Consider the following 19672-nt stretch of genomic DNA (forward strand, 5'->3'; position numbering starts at 1 on the left):
TAGATTTTTAGAAAGTTTTTGCTGAGGTCCCACACAAGAGGCTAGTAAGCAAAATTAGAGAACATGGGATTGGGGGTAATATACTGGTATGGACTGAGAACTGGTTACAGACAGAAAACAGAGAATGAGAATAAATGGGCCATTTTCAGGTTGGCAGGCTGGGGCTAATAGGGTACCGCTAGGATCAGTGCTTGGGCCCCAGCTATTCATAATCTATATCAATGGTTTGGACATGGTGATTAAATGTGATAATTTTGTGTCATCTGGAAACTTGTAAATAAGTGAGTTGTGAGGAGGATGCAAAGATGCTTCAAGGGAATTTGGAGAGGCTGAGCGAGTGGTCAAAAATTTGGCAGGTGGAATACAATGTGGAGAAATGTTATGTTATCCATTTTGATAGGAAATACAGAGCATTTCTTAAATGGTGGGAGGCTGGGAAGTATTGAACTTCAAAGGGATTTGGGTGTCCTTGTTCATGAGTCACTGAAAGCTAACATTCAGGTACAGCAAGCAGTTAAGAAGGCAAATGGTATATTGGCCTTTATTACAAGAAGATTTGAGTACAGGAGTAAAGATGTCTTACTGCAATTATATAAAGCCTTGGTGAGACCGCACCTAGTGTATTGAATGCCGTTTTGGTCTCCTCACCTAAGGAAAGATGTACTTGCCATAGAGGGAGTGCAGCGAACCGACGCAAACAATGCTGCACATTACCGAGTGTCCCCTCTACAAACTAAGTGGCGGATTAATCACCTTAAATTCAGCTAATGGCTTGGCTCCGGGAATTTGCATTTGCTGAAAATAATTTTTAAAACACCAAATTAATTCCTGGAGGGATTGGCCTGTGAGGAAAGATGAAATGGACTGTGTCTTTATTCTCTGGAGTTTAGAAGAATGAGATGTGATCTCATTCAAACATGCAACATTTTTACAAGACTGGACAGGGTAGATGCAATAAGGATGCTTCCCTTGGCTGGGAAGTATAGAACCACAGGACACAGTCTCAGAATAAGGGGCAGGTCATTTAGTACTGAGATGAGGAGGAATTTCTTCACTCAGAGCGTGTTGAATCTTTGGAATTCCCTACCCAGAGGGCTGTGGAGGCTCTGTCATTGAGTATGTTCAAGTCTGAGATCGATAGATTTCTACATATGAAAAACATCAAGAGATATGGTAATAATGCAGGAAAATGGTGTTGAAGTAGGTGATCAGCCATGACCTCATTGAATGGCAGAGTGGGTTTGAAGAGCTGAATGGCCTACTCCTGCTCCTATTTCTTGAGCAGAATTACCTCCCCCCACTATTGGGGGGGTTGTGCGGGAGCAGGTGCGAACCCAATTGGCACCACCATTTTACGTGGATGAGCCAATTAAGGCCCGCCCAGTGTGACGTGCACCTGGAATGGCTGAGCACTCCCTGTGGGGGGATGATTCCCTGAGTCGGGGCCTGCACGCATGTGTGCGGAAGAGCACAGAAATCTCCCTGAAGTACAGAGGTGCCTCAGGGAGATTAGTTTAAGTTTTAAACATCTAAATAAAAAAATTAAAAACTTTTAAAGCATGTCCCCTTCATGTGACAGTGTCACATGAGCTGAGACATGTCGATTAATTTTTTAAAATTCCCCTCCCCAACCCGAAAATTCTTCCTCTTGTGTTCTTAAATTGGGAGTGCAGATTAATTCTAGTAAGTCATTTTTAAAAGATCTCCCCAGTCAGTGGAGTAAGTGTTTTTGATTGTAAGTATTTCATATATTTAACAGCTACAGATTTTACTTTTCTAAGCAAACTTTAATCAATCTGCATGTATGAGGGATTCCTTTTTACCTTTACAGTCACTCTGTTTAGGTTCTGGCTTTTTTGTCAAAGGCCAAGCAGCATGTAAAACTTGAGTTTAATATTTTCTTATTTGCATCTCTCTTTAACAATTTTCTCCCAATAGTAGTTGTGATGACAGCAGAGAAAAACAGGCCAGGGCAATGAGTCTAAGCCTAACTACTCCCACTTAAATGCTTCCTAGCTCACTAGCTTCCTTATCTGTTTAATTTTACCTTGTCATAAGAGTATAAGCAATAGGAGCAGGAATAGACTATACAGCCCATTCAGTATGACCATGGCTGAGCTTGGGCTTCAACTCCACTTTCCTGCCCATTCCCCATATACCTTGATTCCCTGAGAGATCAAAGGCCTGTCTATTGCAGCCTTAAATATATTCGATGGTGCATGCACAAGTCTCTGGGGAAGAGAATTCCCAAGATTCACAACCCTTTTAAGTAAGAATTTCTCCTCATCTGTATCCTAAATTATCAGGCCCTTATCCTGAGACTGTGCCTCTTTGTTCTAGATTCCCTGCCAGGGGAAACAACGCTTCAGGATCTACTTTGTCGAGCCCCTTCATAATCTTGAATGTTTCAATGAGATCACCTCTCATTTTTCTAAACTCCAGAGAATATAGACCCAGTTTACTCAGCCTCCCATTGTAGGACAACCCTCTCATCACAGAGACCAATCGAGTGAACATTCACCATGCTCCAATGCAAATTTATCCTTCCTTAAAAATGGAGACCAAAATTGCACACACTACTCCAGATGTGGTCTCACCAAAGCACTGTATAATTATAGCAAGATTTCTTTATTCTCGTACTCCAATATCCTTGAAATAAAGGCCAACATGACATTTGATTTCCTAAATTGCTTTCTGTAATTGCATGCAAACTTTTTGTCCTCCTTGTGTGAGCGCACCCAAGTCTCTTTGAACATCAATATTTACAAGTTTCACACCTTTTTAAAAAAAAGTTCTGCTTTTTACAACCAGAGACTAACCTCACACTTCCCACATAATACTCTATCAGTCACCTTGTTGCCCACTCACTTAACCTCTTCATATCTCTGCAGCTTTGTATCCTCCTCACAGCTTGCATTCTGACCTAGCATTGTATTATCAGCAAATTTATACATTATTCTCTGTCTCTTTGCCTAAGTCATTAACACAGATTGTAAATAGCTGAGGCCCCAGCACTGATTCTTGCAACACTCCACTAGTCACAGCCTGCCAACTTGAAAATGCCCCATTTATCCTTATTCTCTGCTACCTGTCACCTGTTGCCTAATCCTCTATCCATGCCAATATATCACCCCCAACTCCATGAGCCCTTGTGTATTAACCTTTTGTGTGGCATGTAATAAAATGCCTTTTGGAAGTCCAAATATATTACAGCTATTGGTTCCCCTTTATCTACCCTACTATTTACATCCTCAAAAAACTCTAATGAAGTTGTCAAACAGGATTTCTCTGTCATAAAACCATGTTGACTTGCTCTACCATATGATACTTTTCTAAGTACATTCTAAGACTCCCTTAATAATAGACTGCCCCATTGACTGATGTCAGGCTAACTGGCCTAAAGTTCCCTTTTTCTTTTTCCCTCCTTCCTAGACTAGCAATAACTACATTTGCCAATTTCTAATCTGCTGGAACAAAAATCTAGGGGTCTTTGGAAAACCATAGCTAGTGCAAGCACCATCTCTGCAGCCAGCTCTTTTAAAACCCTAGGATGTAGGCTGTCAGATCTTGTGGATTTGTCAGATTTTTGTCCCTTGAGTATCTCCAGTATATTTTTTCTGCTGAAATTAATCACCTTAATTTCTCACTTTTATTAGCCCCTAGGTTGCCTTCTATTTCTGGTATGTAACTTGCGTTATCTACTGTGAAGGCAGACAGAAAATATTTGTCCGTCGTCTACCATTTCCTCGTTCCCCATGATAATTTCTCCTCTGTCTGCTTCTAAGGGAATAAAGTTTACCTTAGCCACTATCTTCCATTTTATATGCTGTTTTTATATTCCTCACTAGTTTACTCTCATATTCCACTTCTCTTTTTATCAACTTTTTAGTGGCCCTTTGCTGGTTTCTAAAACATTCCCAATCCTCAGACTTCTATTCTTTGCAACATTATAAGCCTCTTCTTTTAATCTAATACTATCCTTAACCTGCTTAGTAAACCACGATTGGATCTTTCTCACTGAGTTTTTGTTTTTCAATGGAATATATTTTGTTAGACACTTTGAATTGTTCCTTTAAATGTTTCCTACTATTTAGTTACCCATTCAATCTCAGCCAACTCTCCCCTCAGACCTAAGTAATTTGCTTTATTAAAGTTAAAGATTTTTGTTTGTGATTGGAGTACATCGTTTTCCAACTTAATGTTGAATGCAATTATATTATGATCACTATTTCCCAGTGAATTCTTTTGCTATGAAATTACTAAACCCTGCCTCATTGCACAATACTAGATCTAAAATAGCTTTGTCCCGAGTTGGTTCCACAACACATTGCTCCAGGAAATTGTCACAAAAGCATCCTACAAACTTATCTTCCAGACCACCTTTGCCAAATTGATTGGTCCAGTTTATAAGAAGATTAAAGGCCCCCACAACTATTACATTGCCTTTATTACAAACTCTGTCCAGTGGTATAACTACTGTTAGGGGACCTATAGACTACTTCCACCAACGTTTTCTAATCCTTGCTATTCCTAATCTCCACCCACACTGATTCAACTTTCTGATTTTCTGAGCCCAGATCTTTTCTCACTAATGTCCATATGTCATCCTTTATTATAAGGGCTACCCCTCCTCCTTTCCCATTCACTGTCAAGTATGCTTCCTCACCCATCAGCTCAGCTGTCTGCCACCAGCCTGCCTGAACTTTCCAGCCCAGCCAGAATGCATCCTTGTCTGATGAGAAGCGAAGGAGGGCAAGGGCAAGAAGTGGGGGAGGACAGGTAGAAAGGGGAGAGGAAGAGAGACAGACAGAATGCAAACAGGAGAGATAGGAGATGGCGAGTGAGCAAACGAGACAGGAGTGGAGGAGGGAATGATAGACTTTTTTTAGACTTTCCGAAAGGGTTGGCAATTTTTGCATGGGAGGATAGAGATGATCAACCATACGACAGTGCTATTTGTTGAGCAAATTGCAGATCACTTTATTCATTGCACACAGCGCTGCTGAAGTCACTTGCTGCAGTCACATTCACTGTATGACTGCTGTCAGCACACTGCATTTTTTTTTTAGACTTGAAGCTGCAGTATGGAAGATGCCAAATTGCATCTTTGGTACTGAGTTAATCTATAGTGGTATTGTTGTTACTAATGCAGTGACCTGGGTTCGAATCCCGCCATGACAGATGGTGGAATTTGGATTCAATAAAAAAAATCTGGAATTACAAGTCTAATGATGACCATGAAACCATTGTCAATTGTTGTAAAAACCCATCTGGTTCACTAATTTCCTTTAGGGAAAGGAAATCCGCCGTTCTTACCTGGTCTGGCCTACATGTGACTCTAGCAATGCGGTTGACTCTTAAATGCCCTCTGAACAACGGCAATAAACGCTGGCCTAGCCAGCAACGCCCTCATCCCATGAATGAATTTTAAAAAAGAACCACAACAAGCATCAGTGTATGTCCTGTCACTCCAATTTAAAACTAATGTGACACGCATTTACGCGTACTTGAAGTATTTTGCGAACCAGTTTGTTGATATTTAGTACTTATTTTCACAATCAAATCTTGCAGACCGCACATAACAATGAAGATGAACTGAATATTCTTAAAACCTCTGAAGATGTACAGGTAACACTGACAATATCTGCTTATATAATATCCCCTTAAAAAAGTATAATGTTGACTTGTAAATCCCAATTAATTAAATTTGAATAGCTGCAAAGTTTCCTTGCTATCCAGTGCCAATATACAGGTTTAAGGCATCTTTGATCGTCTTGTATCATTTGGTGTTCTTAAAGCACCAAACATATTTTTGGCTCCTGAACTAAGGAACAGCAATGTCTCAATGCAGGATAGATGCATCTCCCAAACATTCCTGCTTTACAGCAAGGTTCATATTTCCTCAGCTTTGTATGCACTCGATCTGTTCAAAAGATCTGCTGATGTTTGGAAAAGTACAACTGAAATGGCTACCTAAAAATACGGTCATTTTTCATTCATTAAGCTCCCAAAATGTACAAGAGGAGACTTTCACAGATTTCCAGCCAGAAATGCGTTGCCTGACATGTTGGATAAGGTAGATGCACTGCCAGCAGGACTGCGCACCAGCAACATTTAAAGGGCAGAATGATTAAGGTTCTGCAAGACCCATTTTGATTTTTGAATGCCCCGGAGCTGAGCTTGCATGGTGCTGCACTCACGTGGCCCAAATGGGTCTAACCAGCAGGAAGGGCCTCAGGCTGTAGATGTCCCCCCAACCCTGGCCGCTGGCATCTCTTGACCCACCCTTCCCAGCCCAGTTGGCCTCACTTATCAACACAGTTTGCCAATCCCATGGAAATAGAGGCCCAATATAGGGCACATTTCAGCTTCACCATTTAGATACAGGGATTGTACTTTGCGCAAAATTTCTAGGCCTGACAGTTTAAAGATCTCCTTTTCTCTGTACTTATAAATGAGCAGATCCAGTCAGAGAGACGGGGTGGTTACAGTGCAAAATAGAAGACAGTGCATGGTCAGTGGAACTGTTATAAAGGACTGGCTGGTTTGAATGTGGGCCATTAACTGAAAACATCGACGGCATTGAAATGCTGGAATGGGTAGCGGCATCCAGGCTTGTCCTCCTCCAGTATTGTCTGCTGTATTGAATTGAACAACTGCGAAGTGGAGTCATGAAAATACACTTGTTTGTAAAAAGCAGATTCTGCCATGAATCTAAGGTTAACTATCACCAGTTGTAGTACTTCACACACAGTTGACTCCATATTAAGAATAAAATGCAAGTAGAATTTCTTATGTGTCACATCTCCATTTGTTTCATCTAGATTGCACCAGCTGGGTCCCCTCGGCCCTTAGAATCAGGCTTTGGCCGTATTGACAACTTTGCTTCTCTACAGTCAGTAATAAATGGGGGGCCTGAATCAGAAGGTATGGAACCTCTTGAAAACTGCTTTGAAGTTACACTGAAACTACAGCAAAGAAACAAGGCATTCTGCTTGTTGGTCTGTGGCAATGCTTTATACTGTACGCAAGTCTCCCTCTCTGCCTGTATTGCCTTCTCTTCCCTATGTATGTATCATCTCCCCTTAAATGCATCAATGCTCTCTGCTGAAACACTCTGGCAATGAGCTCCACGTTCCCATCTCTATGTAAATAAATTATTTCTAAATCTATTATTTGATGTTTATCTTATATTTATGTCCAGTTACTCTGGATTCATACAAAAGTGGAAGTAAGTTCTCCAGATCGATCCCATTTCTTTACTCTATACCATTTAGTTTCTTAGCTTCTAAGGAATAAATGATCTCCTTATTCTTCCTATCAAAATGAATCACATTGGACTTTGCTATGTTGAATTGCATTTACCATTTATCTGCACACTCTGCAAGCCTGTTTATGCCTTCCTGTATTTTGTTTCAGTCCCCTACATTATTAACTATATCCCCAAAGCCCTACCAAATTTGTTATCATTAGCTAATTTATAATATGCCACCAAGTCATTTATATTTAAGGTGAACAACAATGATGGGAGCTCAGGTCCCTGTCAATCAACATTTCCCACTTTCTGTTCATCTGAGAAATTTCTGTCAACCCATGCCCTCGTTCCTGTTTTGTAGCTGTCTTTCAATCTATTCTTCTAGCTGGTGCCTGACTGCACAAGCTCTGATCTTTGTCATGAGTCTTAGACTGACACCTATTTTAGAATTTGTTTCTCATCCATTACTAATTAAAGAGACGTACATTAAAATTTAACTCACTGAATGCTTAGATGCTTGAATGTTGTGTTTTGTTTTTTTTTAAACAGAACTGTTTGAAAATTGATCTACTTTATATTGAAAACTGTAGGTCAGGTCTCGCCCCAAATCTGCCTAAATCCACATGACCTAATTTTAGGTAAACGTGCACCATGGGCTAATTTAGAGGAGACAGTTTAAACTGCTGCAAGATGAATAGCCGCATCTGGCTCATTTCCTGCTACACCTGCAACTTTGAATTGCTGTACAGCAGTGAATGAATTTCTCTTTACTCCCTTGCATAAAAATAACTTAAAAAGCTACTTAATCAGGCAATGGCTGATATGTTCAGCGAAGCAAATTACACATATCCACCCTCCCAACCCCACCATGAAGCTAATAGAAAAATTTGAGCAGCTGCACCTGGTTTAACTTCTGAAAGATGGCACCTCTGCCACTTCTGCAGTACTGCAGTGTCAGCTTGGATTTTTGTGCTCAAGCCTCTGGTGTGGGACATGAATGCACCACCTTCTGACTCAAAGTGCTGCCAACTAGGCCACAGCTGACACATATCATCTAAATGTCCTTTTGTAGTGCTGCCAGAAATGAGGATAAGTGTGATGCTGATCAGCTGATGATGAATAGACTTCATACATTTGTTATAGTTTCCTTAATTCCCTTACTGGTTTTCAGAGTGTGGGATGTTTCAGAAGAAGCTGGATGAAACTACTAAGCTATTACAAGATCTTCAGCAAGCACAGAACGAGCGTTTCAGTACCAGACCCCCATCGGCCATGCTCTGCCTGTTGGGACCTTCTATTCGAGAGTTGCTAATTGGTACGTTGAATATCTATTATGACCAATACACAAACACTGCTTTAGCTACAGGAAGGTTTTATTGCACCTGCTAACATCATGGCATTTACTTTCTTAGTGTTAAATCGAGAAATCTTTGACATCTGTTTCTTCACATCTCTTCTGAATTAATTATCTTAGTTTAAGCAGTTGGTTTTGATTGTTCTCTGTTCCAGATTTGAGTTTATAACCTTAACATTACAAGGTGTGGCTTCCTCCAAAGAATATATCTTGGATTTTAACTATTTAATTATTATTTGTATTATGTATTGATGGCTTGTCTAATTGTTGGTTAAATGAATGAATTATATAAATATTATGTCTGAAATTGGCTTTACAAAAACAAATGTTGCAGATTGGGGGGAAAAAGCAATGAAGGCCCTCAAACAGCTCTTGGATTTCAAAACTTAATCTGAATTATGCTTACAATCTTTAATATATTTTTGTGTGTTAATTGCTTTAAAGTGTAATTGAAAAATAGACAGCAATAACTGGTGTACAAGTAAAGATAAATGTGAACAGTCTGGAATATGTGCCTGCTGAAAGAATAGCCTTCAGCATACCAAACAAAGAAGGGTACTCTGATGTAAGCTATGACTTTTTATATTTTTAATCTTGGTATTATTAAACTCAACCCCAGTATTTAACTAAAGTGAAATGTCAATCATTTCATTCACAGCTTTTAATCTGGGATAGCATGTAAAGATGCAGGATGAAACTATCAGAACTTAAATTGATATTTTAAATGTTGATCTTGCACTCTCGCAAAACTTGGGATAAAGTATTGCCACTACCCACTTAATTTTCACCTCTGTGTGGCAGTTCAACCACTATGCTGCAATTGTACAGTCATTCAGCCTATTAAACCCAGAGCTTTTCTAGCTCCTGCAGCCATTGACAGCATTTTTAAATTTGTTTATTCAGCTGAAAAGGTAACTGGAAACCTGAAAGAATTGGCAAGCCGAGTAGCTCCTGGAGACATCACGAGTGTTGTTGGAATTCGCAAGGCTATGGGAATTACAATTCCTTTGGAAATGATGGACAGCTGTTCACCAGATTCATTATCTGGTGAGTAATAGGAAGAATGAATTGGTAAAGTTTAAATCATGCATTATAAAATGAAAGAGATTGAAAGTACAGATGTAAATACAACTGCAATGTAGAAAGAGCATTAACAAGTGTGCAAATAGTCCTGCTGTTTTAGGGAGGTGCTTTCGATGTTATCCGTTGCATTAATTTTTTTAAACAGGTTGGAGTAGTTTTTCTTTTTATATTGAGGTTATTCCTATTTTTCCTATCTTGAGTATTTGAGATCCTGAATTAATAGTCACCTTGCTTTCAAAGGCTTACTTTTTTGGGGGGGGTGGGGCGTGCGCGTTCTGGTGAGGAAGCCCTCTTAAATTTCTCTTCCCTTCTTTACTGAGAGTGCTGATTCATGCTTTAGTACAGTTGGTGGGTGCTGGAGCCCTTGGGCACCTTGCCAAGTGACTTTTTCATTTGACAGCCTGGATATCAACTGTTGGTAAGCAATTTGACCATTATAGGCATCACAACTTCTTGTATCTTTGCCCAATACTCATATTCACTTTTTTGGGAAGAGATACTGTCAGTGGTAGGAACTCAAACTAACAATGCTTGTGAGAGGCACAGAGGCCAACATTAGTGTGCCATTACCACACTGCGATCTGCTAGCTCACCATAAATCAGTACTGTAGTAGACAGCTCATTTAGCAGCCAAAACCCTTTTAAAAAAAATAAAATGAACTGAATTCTATCTGGAGTACGTTGCTATGTGTTTAAATCTTAAACAGTAAATATGAAGCTATCATTTAATTAAATGTTATCTAATTGGTGAAGTGGACTTTGGGTTACTGCATCTTCCAGCATGAGGAATTGTGTAATTTTCTAGATTAAATGTTGCCTTTCTCTGCTGCTCACTGTGGAAAAGTAAAATAAAATGTGAAGTAAGAGAACGATTCACAGGCTTATAGGCCACAAGGATGATGTTCCATCTATGGGGGTAACCATCTTTATACCAACCAGTAGGGTGGTTACTCCTATATGGCGGGAGAGATTTTATGAGCTCGCAGAACCCATACAAGGAACGTGAAAGAGGAACATGGGGGACACCCAGCAGACACAACTATCCTGCTGGAGATCAATCCAGAATTCAGAACCTGAGTTCTGTTCACTGGGACTGTCTCGAAACCTGCAATTTCTGCCTCATATATAGATAACTTGTCATCTACAAATTCTATAATTGTACACATTCTGATCAGTCTTGTAATTTCCTTTCCAGCAAACAACTTAATGTGTTTATAACAGTGACTATAAACTTACTATTAACAGGATCCAGAAATAGCAACCCTGTGGAGGAGATGGAAATTGCAGAGTTGCCACAGCCTGAACAAGTCATTAGCTTCAGTGAAGATCCAGTTGCTATTGTTACATGAAATGTCAGACTATTAAGTAGGAAGAATGTGTCTCATCTCAAAGGATATAAATCAATAGTGGTAAACAATTTTATATGAAATTTTCTACTGTAAAGTGTGTATAATAAATGTGGGGTTTTTTTAAACACTTTTGCAATAAATTGTATTTTTTTTGGCCCTGATGTTAGGATTTTTAAAAATGATATTGCATATGTTTACCAATAAGTAGATAACCTTTTAAAAATGTGCACTTCCAGAGAAAATGACCAAAAGCAAGAATGCAAAGTCTCTTTGGAACAGCTGTGCTTATTCATATAACGCAACTCTAATCCAGTTTGAGACTGCAGTGCCCTTTGCATTGAATTATCTCCCTGCCTCATGGTCACATAACTCATTAGGATCCTTGCTCCCTCCCCATTCCCAATATAGGACCCATTACTGTGTCCAAATAAGATGAACTGAAAATCTAAACTCTATTTTTATAATGTGTGTACTTGCAATAAAACCGGTGAGATCACCACTACCAGAACCATAAATCATTTTACACAGCTATAATAACATCCATAGGCAAATTAATTGATCTTAGAAATGGACAATGTTGTACACCATGTGCAGTGGGCCCTTGATAAATGAAGTAACCTTGTGGAAGATATCACAGATCCAACCTGGAAATCACAATGTAAATATTGTTGGAAAGGGAGATATGTTGCCAAAGCTTTTTGTCTTGCACTCAGCACAAATGCAAGAATATCAAATTTCAAACAATAACAACAATTTATACTACAGGAGAAAATAGTGTTGATTAGTTGGTGAGGTTGATGCCTCGACCAATAAGAGTTAACTTACCAATCAATTTTCCTTAAACAAATCTGAGCTGGCTTTCCTTAATTAATCCACATTTACCCCAGTGACTATTAATTTAGTACCGCATCTTTGTTTCCCCACCAGAGGTTAAACTGACTGGCCTGTAGCTATGTACTTTGGAGAAGAATCAATTTTAATCATAAAACCATAGAAGTTTTGCACAAGCATTTGTAGAAAAAACAGAATTTGTAAAGTTTCTAACCTTGGTGAGGCTGGATATACATACGCATAATAGGAACCTCAGATGAACAAATTCATTTATTTTAAAGACATGGTTCTTGAATTTTCTTGAATGAGCTATCGGCCCGTACCCCAACCATGCACTGGGAACCACCCCTCCGCCCCCCAGGAGATACCCAGATAAGGATTGCCTGGGAAATTCAAACTTCCATTGGGCAATTACCCCGCAATCAGAACCGTCCAAAAGTACAATATAAATCGGAAACTTCAGATGGTTCCGACTATCCCACAGTAATAGTTACCCAGGAAAAGTTAGCAGAATTAAAATCACTTCTAACTCCTGGGTAACAATACACACCCCCACCCCATCATGACCCCTCATGGAACTGCCCCCTGACCCCCTCCCCCACTGTCTGCCCCCCAAGCCACCTGAACCCCATCCAGCCACTGACAACACCATGACCTTCCGACCCCCCCACCTGACCCCACACCCCAGAACACCCAACCCCTGCCCCATCCTCCCCCAATCATATCCACTTACCTTACACATTTAACTTATCCTTGGCTTCTGAAAGTGACTTGAACCTTTAAACTTAACTGCCATAAAAAAGGGAGCGTGGCTTCCTTACCTCCAACTCTCCAGTACTAGACATAAGGCACCAGGAACACGCTGTACTAGACAGTTCTCACCTTGCCAGAGTCGGAATGTCGGGCAAGGAAGGAGCAGCTGGAATTCCAGGTCAGAAACTAGAAATTCAGGCCCATTACTGTTGCATCCAAACTGTCTGCAAATGGTCTATTGAGGGAAAGACATGAACTTACTGGGTGCTAGCTTACATTTTTAGTTGTGCAGTCACTGGATCTGTGAGAAACAGATGTAAGCAACTGAACTATCTGGAAACTTCTTTGCAGTCTTTAAAAAGACAGTTCAGCCTGACCTCTTCAGAAGACAAGAGTTCAAACACAAGATCTTTCACTTCACTAATACAAAAAATTGCTCAGGCATGCACTAAAATTATTGCATCGTATGGAATTATGGATAGTAGGAAATGATGCCAAGCTATAGAACAACTACTTCACTCATTCAGACCTCCACGCCCTCCTGAAGGCAAATGATATGGGTAAAGACAAGCTGAGTGGGACAGGAAGGGACAGAGTTTAACGGTAATAGTGCGTGTGTAAGGCCCATGCAGGGAAAAGTAATAAAATTGAAGTCAGAGCGTTGTTGACACTCATTTTTGAACATATTTACGGCTGGTTCAGTTAAATTTCTGGTCAATGGTAATCCTCAGTATGTTGATCATGGGGCATTCAGTAATAGTAATGCTATTGAATGTCAAGGGGAGATGGTTAGATTCTCTCTTGTTGGAGATGATCATGGCCTAGCACTTGTCTGGCACGAATGTCAAATAAGACCAAATGTCTGAGGTAGAAGTTATCTGGAAGTTTAAACAGCATTATGGCACAGAAGTCCTCAGATCCAATTACCGGAGGTTCAGTACCCATTAAGTACTGCTTCAATTTCTTAAAGAAACCAATCGCTTTAGGGTATATTGGTGACTTGCACATTGAACGAAACTTCTATGGTTTTATGATTAAAATTGATTCTTCTCCAAGGTACATACCATTCTATCACAGTCACTGCGTAAAAATTCTGGAGCTCCCTCCCTGCCAGCACTGTGGGTGCACCTACACCACAGGGATTGCAGAGGTTCAAGCAGGCAGCTCACCACCACCTTTTCAATGACAATTAGGAATGGGCAATAAATGTTGGCATAGCCAACACCCACATCCCATGAATGTATAAAAAAGGTATTAATTGTGTGATCACAATTTATATGAACTTACGAGGTCTTGCCTACTAACATTAAACTGCACTGTTGAAATAGTGGCAGATGGGAACACGTTGGAAATGGAGCAGTATGTAATCTGCAGGGACTTCAACCGATTGGCCACTCCATTCCCAATGGGTCAGAAAAAAGTAAAAGTTGCCCATATTGTCTTTCTCACGACCAAAATAGCGGAGAAGATTTTTAATATGGGGAAGGATTCTGGATAGAAATAAAGTTGAGAAACAGAAATTATAGTAATACTTATCCATTACAACGTGATATTCCAATTGGATTAAGCACCTTTGGTATGGTTTAAAGGAATTTCAAACTTGAGTTTAACATAAGGTTCTAACTCGCACCAAGTCCCACCGCTCCTATGCTCACTAACCTACATTGGCTCTACATTAAACAATGCTGCAATACTTCCTCACACTCTGCTTCCAGTAAGGACTCCATTTCATTCTCCCAGTTTCTTTGCCTTCATATCATTGGTTCAGATGATGCTACCTTTCACAATGGCACTTCCAACATGTCTTCCTTCTTCCTCAGCCGAGGATTCCTCTCGCTGTGGTTGTCAGGGCTCTCAACCATTTCCTGCACTTCTGCCCTCACCCCTTCCTCTCACTCCCAGAACCACAATAGGCCACCAATTTTCCCCACTTTCCATCCCACCAGCCTCCATATTCAAAGGATCATCCACCGCCATTCCTGCCACCTCAAGCATGACACCACCACCAAACATATCTTCCCTTCCCCTCCATTGCCAGCATTTCAAAGGGACTTTTCCTTTCGCAACACCTTGGTCCAGTCCTCTTTCACCCACAACACCTCATTCCCTTCTCACCACGCCTTCACAGGCAAATGCAGGAGGTGTAATACCTGGCCCTTTATCACCTCTCTCTTCACTGCCCAAGGCCCCAGACACTCCTCCAAGGGAAAGCAGTGATTTACTTGTGCTTCTTTCAATTTAGTTTACCGTATTCTACTGCTCACAATGCAGTCTCGTCTACACTGGAAACACCAAATGCAGACAGGGTGACTGCTTTGCAGAACACCTCTGCTCAGTCTGCAAGGATGACCCTGGCTTTTTGGTTGCTTACCATTTCAATTCACCATCTTGCTCTCATGTTCACATTTCTGTCTTCTACCTGCTAACATGTTCCAGTGAAGCCCAGCGTAAGTTGGAGGAACAGCACCTCATCTTCTGATTAGGCACTTTACAGCCTTCTGGGCTCAACATTCAGTTCAACAACTTCAGACCATGAACTGTGTCCTCCATTTTGAATTATTCTTTGCCGAGTGCCAGTCTGTATCTTGTTTTTGTTTTCAGGCTGAGCTGACCTTTATTCTGCTATTAAGACCTACCCTGGATCTATCCTTTGTTTCTTTACTACAGCCATTACCACTCCCTTTGCCTTTTGTTCCATGACATCTCTGGTATTTAATCTCCCCTGCCCTCTAACCCATCCCTGATGTTCCCTTTTGTTCCACTTGACTCTCCCTCCTGTTTCAACAACATAAAACCTAAACATTTCTACCTCTCTTCAGTTCTGAAGAAGTCATATAGGACTTGAAATGTTAACTCTGTTTCTCTGTCCACAGACGCTGCCAGACCTGCTGAGATTTTCCAGCACTTGTTTTTATTTCCGATCTTCAGCATCTGCAGTAATTTGCTTTTATTTATATTAAAATATTCATCCTGGTTCTTAATACCTCCATGGCCACACTTCTTCCTATCTCTGTGACCTACAAATTATGTCCCTAAACCCCTCCACCTCTCTTTCTCCCTTTAAGATGCTCCTTAAAACTCACCTCTTTGGCCAGCTGCTCTAAAATCCTCCTATGTGGCTTGGTATCAAATTTTGTTTGATATTGCTCCTGTGAAGCCCTGTTTTACTAAGTTAAAGTCACTATATAAATAAAAACAGAATTACCTGGAAAAACTCAGCAGGTCTGGCAGCATCGGCGGAGAAGAAAAGAGTTGACGTTTCGAGTCCTCATGACCCTTCGACAGAACTTGAGTTCGAGTCCAAGAAAGAGTTGAAATATAAGCTGGTTTAAGGTGTGTGTGGGGGGGAGAGAGAGAGAGAGAGAGAAGTGGAGGGGGTTGGTGTGGTTGTAGGGACAAACAAGCAGTGATAGCAGATCATCAAAAGATGTCAACGACAATAGAACAAAACAACACATAGGTGTTAAAGTTGGTGATATTATCTAAACGAATGTGCTAATTAAGAATGGATGGTAGGGCACTCAAGGTATAGCTCTAGTGGGGGTGGGGAGAGCATAAAAGATTTTAAAATATTTAAAAATAATGGAAATAGGTGGGAAAAGAAAAATCTATATAATTTATTGGAAAAAAAAGGAAGGGGGAAACAGAAAGGGGGTGGGGATGGGGGAGGGAGCTCAAGACCTAAAGTTGTTGAATTCAATATTCAGTCCGGAAGGCTGTAAAGTCCCTAGTCGGAAGATGAGGTGTTGTTCCTCCAGTTTGCGTTGGGCTTCACTGGAACAATGCAGCAAGCCAAGGACAGACATGTGGGCAAGAGAGCAGGGTGGAGTGTTAAAATGGCAAGCGACAGGGAGGTTTGGGTCATTCTTGCAGACAGACCGCAGGTGTTCTGCAAAGCGGTCGCCCAGTTTACGTTTGGTCTCTCCAATGTAGAGGAGACCACATTGGGAGCAACGAATGCAGTAGACTAAGTTGGGGGAAATGCAATATAAATATATAAATATAAATATATCACTACATAAATATATGTTTTGAATATTTTATGTTTAAACAGAATTATAGTCGGTTAATCTTTATCCAAAATTCTATTGAACTACTGTTGGGTACAAATAACTTGGACAATTTATACCATTAGAGACATAATTTATTGTAATCTATTTGCTTCAAAATTACTAGAAAGAAAATATTTTTTGTTTCAATACTTCACTAGCATTCAGAAATGTGCATATTTCATCAGCTATAAACAACCTATGACATGACACAGCTTTCCAAAGAAGGTTTTCCCTTTTTTCTGTCGATAGTAGAAAAATATTAACAAATTCATAAAGTTTTGTTCTCTATGTGCTTTACTAGTCTTGTTTAGGTCCAACTCTAACCACAGTATCAATTCAGTTGAGATGTCCATTTAGTCCACATAAAATCGTAAATAATGAAATGGTGTTAAAATGCAGGGTAATAAAGCACTTAAGTTGAAGATACTGTTCTCAAAATCTACAATTTAAAAAATATACAGCGCTCATCAGTTTAAAGCTCTTCCTCAACAAATAAGTAAAAAAAAACTATCTGTGGCACAGCAACAAAAGAGAAAGACTGTACCAGACTTGTGGAGTACCATGATTGGGTCAAGTATATTTTAGTACCTTTAGCTGCTTAATAGTTAAGACAGCTGTGATGTACAGTAATTCAGAATCATGCTTAAATAATACATTTTTTAAAACCCATGACTCCACTCTAAAGCTGAATAATTACATATATTAAAAAGAAAATCAATTCTACGGTTGACAGATCACAAATTATGTTAAATTCTAGAATACTGTTTCAGTCATGAAACAATTTTGGATACCGATGCTGGTAAAGAAATTACACAGTAATTAAGTGAGAGAGCAACATTGCACTAACATCAAGAGCTGACGGAGAGTTATTTAAGTAGCTTGCTGTTTTTGAATTCTGGGAGACATTTTCTTTTAAAGCATGACATAAATTTAAGACACAGCAACATTATGAAAGTGTAACTTATGGTAGAGTAGTTTTGCTCAGCAACCAAGTCTCTGGTGACCTTTAGGAACACAGCGGAAGCTATCGTCATTGGTAAATAAGATTTGAAATTGAATATAGGTGAGGACAGCCTTGAATTTTATAGTAAACACTGTAGAATCCACTTACTGTGACAGCACAGTTTAAAGCAGTCAAAATTCTTAAAGCTACTTAAAGTGAACGCAAATGAGCAGGTTTTATATGAAGTAACCACTGTGCTGATCAGTCAGGTACAATCCTGTTGACCATACATTTGTTCATTTTCAAAGTCCAAAAAGTATACGGATGTTTTCTCATTGCTAATGACATTTATAGTTTCCTGGACAATCTATCTCTATAATATATTGTCAAATTATAATTCAGCCCTAAAACATACACATTACAAAGAACTACTGTACAACATACATAAAATTGCAATGGTACTGTATATAATTTCAAAGTTTAACCCTTGTACTATAAGCTATAATACAGGGGACAGAGGAATATGATTGTTTTCACTGAACAGAAACAGCATGCAGCTCGTAACTGTGCAGTCATAAACAAATTTTTACTCCAGCATTTTAAATAAAAATAATCATCTCAGTTCCACTCATGTGTTTTTCAATTTCATATTTGCAAAATATAACTTTTTTGCTGTCACTTTATTTTATATAAATGCCAACTGTGTATTGGCAAACAATCTTTTAAGTGGATTGAAAATATTGCTTCTTGATGTTGCTGCTGTTGCAACTGCATAGTCTGTTTTTGATTCAGTGCAACTTGGTAATGTCTGTGCACAGAAAGTAAGTCTGTAGATCCCCTTTGCCTTTCACACTGATAAGTCCTCGAGATTCACAAGAATAACCTAGTCGTCGCAAAACATTGCAGGTTTCTTCTGTCACCTAAAATTATAAAATAACAATATTAATTCCCAAATATTTTAGCATCTTTCTCTAGTTTCTCTCCATTCTTCCCTCGTGCCATTTCTAACCTCATCTTGCCATGAGATTCACCTCCTGCTCCCTTGATCCTATTGTCATCAACTTCCCTTCCTGGCCCCCATGTTAGCTGATATTGTTAATGGCTCCTACCCCTTCTAATCTGCCATCATCACTTCCTCCCCTCTTCAAACTACACATCCTTGTCCCCTCTCTCCTTGCAAACTAACTGTAAAAATGCAAGTTGTTGATGATTTTGTTGCATAGAATAATTTTAGTCCTACCTTCATGTCAAAAGTTGGAGTTATATTTTTAAAATATCATGCATGTAACATACCAGTTTGAAGACATGTTAAATTTCCTAAGCATAAAAGGGGAAGCTAGAAGGGATTATCTTTCCCATATAAAGGATTATTAGGATATGAAAGAATTAATTCCATATATGATCATTGAAGCTGAATCAATTGGAGCATTAGATAAAATCTTGATTAAGTAGTTACTGAATAGAAATGGGGAATAAGATTAAAATGGCTGGTTCCAGTGAGGTCTTAATAACCTGAAATGTCTATGATAGACAATATTCCAATTATATACATGTATAAAGAATAATTTATGCAATGACAATATGATGAAAGACCGTGAAAGTGGTGACATGACTACAAATCACATATGTAACTATCATCTTTGAATATGTCCCTTATTGGACAGCTGTCCTACATTCATAACAACTTTCTAACATCATATAGTTTTGGTTTCTCATCAGTGCAATGTTTCTGCCGTCTGATATTGTTAAGTGATGGGGTATGATACAAAAAACTATCAGTCCACATTGGGATTTTGATGGCTCCCAACTAGAATTAAACTGGAATGGTTCTTGGATGGCTTGCAGGACCATTTTCATTCCACAAGCAGCACCACTGTGCAGTGAAAACTGCATCGATGATCTCAGAATCTTTACAGCGCAGGGGGCCAACAGCCCACTGAGTCTGCACCGGTTCTCTGAAAGAGCGTTCTACCTAGTCCCAACTCCCTTGCCTTCTCCCTGTAATCTTGCACATTCTCTCTTTTCAAATAGCAATCCAATTCCCTTTTGAAT

The 19672-nt window shown here is 39.6% G+C and overlaps 2 protein-coding genes across 6 annotated transcripts in view; one reads left to right on the plus strand and one right to left on the minus strand.

The window, feature by feature from the left end:
- The window catches only part of brd7 (bromodomain containing 7), a 64750-nt gene that overhangs the window by 35534 nt on the left and 9544 nt on the right, over positions 1-19672 (plus strand). For 2 of the 3 annotated variants that reach the window (XR_005943503.1, XR_005943502.1), the window contains exons 13-17: positions 5572-5628; positions 6825-6927; positions 8427-8570; positions 9513-9656; positions 10938-11101. Coding sequence is in view for 1 of the 3 variants with exons in the window: in XM_041191177.1 (XP_041047111.1) it covers positions 5572-5628; positions 6825-6927; positions 8427-8570; positions 9513-9656; positions 10938-11041 (552 nt within the window). In the remaining 2 variants the exon portion in view is untranslated. Of the gene's footprint in view, positions 1-5571; positions 5629-6824; positions 6928-8426; positions 8571-9512; positions 9657-10937; positions 11169-19672 lie in introns of those variants that run through there. The other variant, XM_041191177.1, reaches the window with a different exon arrangement.
- adcy7 (adenylate cyclase 7) overlaps positions 16752-19672 on the minus strand; it is a 195777-nt gene continuing 192856 nt past the window's right edge. For all 3 annotated transcript variants that reach the window (XM_041191171.1, XM_041191172.1, XM_041191173.1), the window contains one exon: positions 16752-18540. In XM_041191171.1, coding sequence (XP_041047105.1) covers positions 18409-18540 — 132 coding nt within the window. In that variant the 3' untranslated portion in view covers positions 16752-18408. The remainder of the gene's footprint in view (positions 18541-19672) is intronic.

The sequence above is a fragment of the Carcharodon carcharias genome, chromosome 7, assembly GCF_017639515.1.
Source record: "Carcharodon carcharias isolate sCarCar2 chromosome 7, sCarCar2.pri, whole genome shotgun sequence".
NCBI lineage: Eukaryota > Metazoa > Chordata > Chondrichthyes > Lamniformes > Lamnidae > Carcharodon > Carcharodon carcharias.